This window comes from Phaseolus vulgaris, chromosome 8 (assembly GCF_051622355.1).
Source record: "Phaseolus vulgaris cultivar YP4 chromosome 8, ASM5162235v1, whole genome shotgun sequence".
NCBI classification, from domain to species: Eukaryota; Viridiplantae; Streptophyta; class Magnoliopsida; order Fabales; family Fabaceae; genus Phaseolus; species Phaseolus vulgaris.
The window spans coordinates 59,181,269-59,188,924 of record NC_143505.1 but is presented as its reverse complement, the minus strand read 5'-3'; the positions used below and the strand labels follow the sequence as shown (position 1 = coordinate 59,188,924).

Genomic DNA, 7,656 nt, shown 5'->3' with positions numbered 1-7,656 from the left:
AACCAATTTTTAGAGACCAAAATATATAGTTGCAATAGTAACTAAATTAGAGACCATTTTAAAAACTAAAACCAAATTTGGTTTCTAAATTAGTTTCTATTATTGTTAAATAGTTTCTAAATTGGTATCTAATTAGCAACCAATGTTTTTGATACCAAAAGTGTTAGAGATCTCACATCGACTAGAGATTAGAGTCTTTTATTGTATATAAGTGGGTGCAAACCTCAACCTTATGAACTGGTTGTATGAGATTGAGTTAGACTTAAAGTACCACTTTGTACTAATTTAAATTTAGATACTAATTTAGAAATTATTTAACAATAATACATTTTAGGCTTAATCTTGTTTTATAAGTCTAGTTTCACTTGTTTATTTAGCCTAGTTAAATCTCTATCCTATCCATGATCTTTTACCTACCCATGATTTACATTTACATTAAGATACGTTCAAAGTTAATAACCGTTTATTTAATCTGATAATTAAGTCATATAAATAGGATCATAATATATTGTATACAATATTCATTATTCATTATATACAAAACAAGCAATCCTATTGACACTATTAATTTTAGTTTTTTCTTATATAAAAATAAGGTAACTTCTAACAATAATTGCTTTTATCTCTATGTAATAAGTATAACATAATTTTTATTTTTTTTAATTACATATTTTTTTCCTAGAATACATGACAATAATATTTTATAACTAATTAAAGAATGATGAACTCATTCATGCTTAGGAAACTATATCAACTCAAATGGAGGATTTTTTTCTTTCCATCGCAACAAAGATTGTAGAATATGCAGTATTTCCAATTTTAGACCATGCTAAATACTTGTGTTGTTTGCACAACTTTGCTTCGAATCTTCCAAATGTCAAAGAACAATTGGAATTGACTCGAGAGAGTGTGAATGAGCGAATTAGAGAAGCAACTAATAAGACTGAAAAAGTTGAATCGGTTGTTGAGAAGTGGCTAAAAGATGTTGAGAAAGTTTTAAATGAAGTACAATTGCTGGAAGAAAGAATATCGAATGTAAACAAGAGCTATTTGAGAAGGCAATGTCAATATTCTCTTGCAAAAGAAATAGCAAGAAAAACAACTAAAATGATTCAGCTTGATCGTAATAGCAAGTTTGAATCGTTTTCCATGATTACTGAACTTCCAGGCATGGAGTACTATTCTTCCAATGATTTCACTATGTTCAAATCTACAAAAGCATCATACAACAAGCTTCTAGAAGCATTAAAGAATAAAAGTGTTTTCATGATTGGGTTAGTTGGACTAGGAGGCTCAGGGAAAACTACTTTGGCAAAAGAAGTGGGTAAAAAGGCTGAAGAGATGAAACTCTTTGAGAAGGTTGTCATGGCAACGGTGTCTCAACCACCAAATATCATAAGTATCCAAGATCAAATTGCTGACCAATTGAGTTTGAAGATAAATGAAGTATCAGATATAGGTAGAGCAAAAAGACTATCAAAGAGATTAAGGGAAGGTACAACTCTTTTAATCTTGGATGATGTATGGGAAAAGCTAAACTTTGAAGCTTTAGGTATTCCATTTGATGAAAGCTGCAAGACTTGTTGCGTACTCCTAACAACTCGAAATAGGGAAATATGCAATCTTATGCGATGCCAAAGTATAATTAAACTTGATCTCTTAACTGACAATGAAGCATGGACTTTGTTCAGCAAATATGCAAATGTAACTGATGTCTCCTCAGAACCTTTGAATGGTGTGGCCAAAAAAATTATTAATGAATGTAAGGGATTGCCCATTGCAATTGTGACGGTCGCAAGCACGTTAAAGGGGAGAACTATTGAAGATTTTGAGTTAGCATTGTCAAGACTAGAAAATTCTAAACCACTAGATATTCCAAAAGGCTTAATAAGTCCTTATGTTTGTCTTGAATTAAGTTACAATAATTTGACAAACCAATTGGCTCAATCTTTATTATTGTTGTGTTCTATGTTTCCAGAGGATTATGAAATAGATTTGGAAGATTTATTTCGATTTGTAAGAGGATTTCACACAGTTGGGACGTTTGCCACAATGGAGAATGCAAGGAGAGAGATGCATGAAGCTATTGACATTCTGAAGAGTTGTTTTTTGTTAATGCAAGCCAGAACAAAAGAAAATGTAAAAATGCATGATTTGGTTCGTGATGTAGCCTTGTGGATTGCATCTAAAAGTGGTCAAGCAATTTTCACAGGTACAGAAGTGGATCCAAGTGTGTTGGCAGATGATGAAATCATGAAAGATAAGCAAGCAATAGCCTTATGGCCTAATGTGACAGGAAATGATTTTCTCGATTATAGAATAAATTGTTCGACACTTGAAATTCTCTTGCTTTATTCTAAAGGTCGCATTAAAGTGTCAGATACGGCTCCTAAAAGTTGGGAAAATGTTAAAACCTTAGCAATCAAAAGTTTAAATCGGCAAAGTAAAGTTTTGTCTTTGCCAGAGTCATTGAAGTCAGCAAAAAATCTTCGAACATTGTCCTTGAGAAAACATGATTTAGGTGACATATCTTTTGTGGAAGGACTGCAAGCACTTGAGATTCTTGACTTGCGTGACTCTAAATTTGAAAAAATTCCTGTTGGGATTGTTGAATTAAAGAAGTTGAAGATTCTGGATTTGTACAGATGTACGATTAAGGAAAGGAATGTTGAACCTTACAAAGTTGTAGGAAAGTGTTTGCAGTTAGAGGAATTGTATTTGTACTTGATCAATTTAGTAGACTACTTTCCACATGACGTCTCTTTTTCCAAATTACAGAGGTATGTTATAACAAACACCAATTATATGGATGTGTTCGATAATACTACAATTATGAAAAAATACGCAAAGTCTAGAAGCTTATTAATAGACAAGTTTGATGTTGCTGCTCAAAATTTTGTATCACTACCAATCAAGGATCTCTTTCTGAGAGCAGAGTTCCTTCATCTGGAGGACCTTAAGGGAAATTTTAAAAATATAATCCCATCCATGGATCCACAAGGCATGAATCACTTGACTGCCCTAAGACTCAAAAATTGCAAAAAGATAGAATGTCTCGTTGATAGCACTATGAATACCAGCAACAGTGTATTCTCTAAACTTGTTTACCTAAGTTTGGAAAGCTTATGTAGCCTTCAAGAGGTTTTTTGTGATCCCTCTTCGCGATGTTTCCTCGAAAATTTAGGAAAGCTCTTGATACAAAATTGTAGTAAATTGAAGAGTATATCTTTTCTAAGGAAGTCTAAGTTATGCAATCTGAAGGTCCTTTGAATATCAGAATGTCCTCTGTTAACTTCTCTCTTCGTGCCATCCAGTGTCCAATCTCTAGTGTTGTTAGAGGAACTAACAATATCTTCCTGCAGCGCATTGAGGCACATAACAGAAGAAGTGGAAGAAAGCAACAATGTTCTTTCAAGCCCTCAAAGTCCTTCATCTTTGACACTCCAAAAATTAAGGATTCTTCGTATTGAAAAGTGCAACAATTTGGAGTATATATTCTCTATGTGTTTAGCCGTAAGGCTAGTAAGTTTGGAAATTGTGAATATATATGAGAACAGGGGGTTGAAATATGTATTTGGCAGTGAAAAAGAACGTAATATTGCAGTGTACCCGAGTTTTCAACAGACTGATACCAAAGTTTTTTCTAATTTGGATACTCTATATTTGACGCACTTACCAAATGTAATTGACATTTGGCCGGAATATTATCGTTCACATCTTCCAAATGTTAAAAGGTTAGCTTGCGTTGGTTGTCCGAAATTGCTTGACTCTTCCATATTTGAGATGGTGACTGCTTCAAATCTCCAGCAAAATTCAACTTCAATGGTAATATATTATTATTTATTATTTCATTAAATTGATTAATAATAATGAGTTTTAAACATAAATTGACCTTTTACAGGGATTATTAGGAATGAGTGTAGTTTCTCCAATGTTGTTGTTTAAATGCATTATGTTTGAGTTTAGTTTCTCCACTAAAAGGGTTGCGACAAACCCATAGGAACAGAAAAAAACCCAGCAAGATCAGGTCCAAGAATGCAACCAAGCAAAAGCCTCTTGCATTGTGTTTGAGTTGAAAAATATATTTATAAATAATCATAATTATATGAAATGGATAATCTTTTTATCTAGCCTAATAAACAAGTATTTATCATTTTAATCAATTATATTTTAATGAATTGTATGCAGACCCACTGATGATCGTTTTTTTTTTCGATTACTATTGTAATTTTTTTATAGGTTATTTAAATAATGAGTTTTGATCTAGTTTTTTGTTTTTATTTTTCAATACATTTTAGGTATGCTTACTCACATTAAGTTTATTGAAAAATAATATATATTCTTTCCAAAGATGCAATACATGTAAATAAAAAAAATGATATTGTAATTAGAAGTGATAGATATAAGATTTTGAAGTGCGGTATATAGTGTGATTTTTGAAGTACGTTAGATTGATGATTTAAGATTGAAATATATAAAGGAGAATGAAGTGTAAAATGTAAGATATTAAGAATGAATTATGTTGTGTATACAGGAGAATGAAATAGCATGGTTCATTACCAACACATTCAACCAATTGGATTATCTATTGTTTCCACTCCAACTTGAAAAGCTTTGCTTGTGTGATCTTAGAGTAAAAGGTATCTTCCAATTCCAAATGGGAGAAGAAGGGGGCAGTGGAGAACTACTTCCTTTAAACTTGGATATAACTTATCTTGAATTGGGGAATCTACCTGAGCTGAACTTCATATGGAAGGGTCCCACAGGTTTTCTAAGCCTCCAAAACCTTGCAATTGTTTCCATATATGAATGTCCAAAATTAAAAACCATCTTCGCCATCACTGTTGCTACAAGTTTACCAATCCTAAAAGAACTGTATATACAGAAATGTGATGAATTGGAACAAATATTTGATTTAGGTGATGCACAACAACTCCAAACCCAACAACTCTGCTTCCCAAAACTCGTTTACATTGTAGTTGAAGGGTGCAATAAGTTGAAATATCTTTTTTATAATCTATCGGCTAGTCACTTTACAAGTCTGGAATTTTTGAGAATAGAAGAGTGCTCTCAATTACACAAGGTTTTTGGTTTTCAACAAGAAGCTGATGACGGCGGTGAAGAAGAGACGGGTAAAAAGGGAGAACAAGTACTACTACAGATACTGACATATATTGAACTAAAAAATTTGCCAAACTTCGAACAGATTCACTACGGATTTAAGTTAAAAGAAGATGTCGAAAATATCATAGAGGAATGTCCTAAGTATTCTCCAAGTTTATATCTACATCCAGGTAAAATTCACATGTCCTTTTTCTAGACACAATTATAATGTCTTTAGATTATGATGTTGTTAAGTGAAATATTATAGATATGTAAATAGAAGGCTACAATTAAGCATGTAGAGTTAAGTATGGGAAGTGATAAAGTGTGGTATTGCATGAAATTATCACCCAACTAATCTCCATCTGCTACAATTAATCAGATAATCTTTTGCTTTTTATTGGTATAATTATCTTATTCGTACTTGACACTTTACACTTCAAGTACTATTTATATGATAGATAAATAATAGAGAGAAAGAGAAGTGAAATTGGGTGTTGAAGTGAAATATGAGGTGTCAAGTTCCAATAGATTGAGAGATTAGTGTAGTGAAAAACTTATTGGAAATTAGCGTTTTTTAATTGCAAATCAGTTAACGTTGACCAGCACTCCTTTGGAGGTTTTGTCCTGTTGGAGAATCTCGAGCATGAAAGAGGAGACGGGAACGGCACTGTCGTAGAGGAAGGGGGACCAGACGGCGGTGGTGAGGGAGACTTGTTGGCCGCAATAGGAGGCGTAGGCCTCGAGTTTGGTGTAGGATGCGGTGGTTGGGATTGAAGGCGGAGAGGGTGACCTGCATGGTGAGGGTTAGAGTATTGGGGTGGGGGCGGTGGGGGAGGGGATGGCAACGCTGGAGGAGAGGTTGAATGCGTAGACAGTGACGTCTTGGAGGATGAAATGGGGAATATTCTCATCAGGGTGAATCCAAAACACACCTCTGTATATTCATCCTTAGTTACCAACCAATCCACACTCATTCCCATCCAACCATGACCAAGGACTATGGCCACCACCATCACAAGCGGCAGCAGCTCCTCTGCCACGTTTTCGCGACCATCCTTGGCTTTATCATCTTCATCTCGATCATCCTCCACTTCAATTGTAATTTAAAAAATCCTAACTTTCAATTAATTTTCCACTAAACTAATCTCTCAATTCACGTTGACACCTCGCACCTCAGAAAAAACTCAATTCCACTTTTTTCTATCCTTTACCACATAAAACACTTGACGAGTAAGGTGTCACTGTGTCACTTAAGAAAAAAACCAATTTGTATACATTTAAAAAAAAGAGAGACCAAATTAATTTTTTTAAAAACTATTATACTAAATTGAATATTAATAATAAATATATAGACAAATAAAGTAATTATACATTTTCCATTTTAACAAATAGATCATGTGGATAATATTTCGGCCTCTCTTACTAGTAATAAAAAGAGGTAGTGTTGTTTATATATGTGTTGTATGAATATGCAAGTTTGATCATATTTGAAATTAATATAAGACATTTTTTTTTCAAACGAAGAAAATCACTTTTAAGATGATAAATGTGACTCGTGTGAAATTGTTTAGTTTATAGAAGTTAATACACTTACTTTCATATTTTTTTCCTGTAAGACTCATGATTTTCTAAATTTTAGCGCAAATACACAAGTAAAATTTAATTTTTGTAACTGACAATGTTTTTTCCTCTGCATATTTTGAAGTTCTTCAAATATTTCTTTTTAAAAAATAACTAACGCTAACTCACTGACCCACTAGTCTATGACACACATTTTGGAGAAGGAGCATAATATTAAAACATTAATACTAATTATTTTATAGGGATACAATTGCTGGAGGGAAGCAGAGTCTAGTGACGACTTAAGGGTGTGGGGGTAATATTAAAATCTGTATATAAATAATCAATAACAAAAAGAAAGTTCTTTGTGTTAAATATTTATCTCTGTGAGTGTTTATTTTCTTGTTTTAGGATTCAAGAATTTGATAGGGAATTGGTGATATTCTAAGATGCCTATGTCTTATGTGTGTATTGTGTAATATGAGACACTTAATGTTATATGTAAGTGTTTGATTCTTTTTTCTTTGAATTAATTTTTTAGAATGATTCTCCAAATATTTTGATATTTATCAATTCATATTATCGGAGCTAGTTAGCAAATCCATGTAAGAACTAAGGAAATCAAGTATTGAAATCCTGATAGCCTAAAACACATGTGATTGGTAGTTCAAAAGTACATGGAATGCACCATCATAAACTAATCTCCGTGTTGTTACAAAATTGATTAATTATAACTAACTACTCAACCATGTTGAACTAAGTGGTGTTCAATGTTTTGAAGAATCCAAATCCTTTGAAAGGATGTTGAAGCCTCTGTTTTGCTTGATGCTGCTGTGCTGGTTTAAAGCTTTGTTCTGGGGTAGTTTAATGTTGTAATCCACCCTTAGATTAAATCTCAAAGCAATTAGCATCTCAATCTTTAACAAAGTAAAATGTTTTTCAAACTAAGTTGAAACAACCGATTGTTTTGTCGAAACAACCGATTGTTTA

The 7,656-nt window shown here is 32.9% G+C and overlaps 1 protein-coding gene across 1 annotated transcript; it reads left to right on the top strand.

Annotated features, from left to right (window-relative positions):
- Positions 1 to 732: 732 nt before the first annotated feature.
- LOC137827053 (putative disease resistance protein At1g61300) lies at positions 733 to 5,866 on the top strand. The gene is given in 2 exon segments (XM_068633261.2): positions 733 to 3,825; positions 4,535 to 5,866. Coding segments are annotated over 2 exon segments (3,852 nt in total). The 5' UTR covers positions 733 to 759; the 3' UTR covers positions 5,321 to 5,866.
- The last annotated feature ends 1,790 nt before the right edge of the window (positions 5,867 to 7,656 follow it).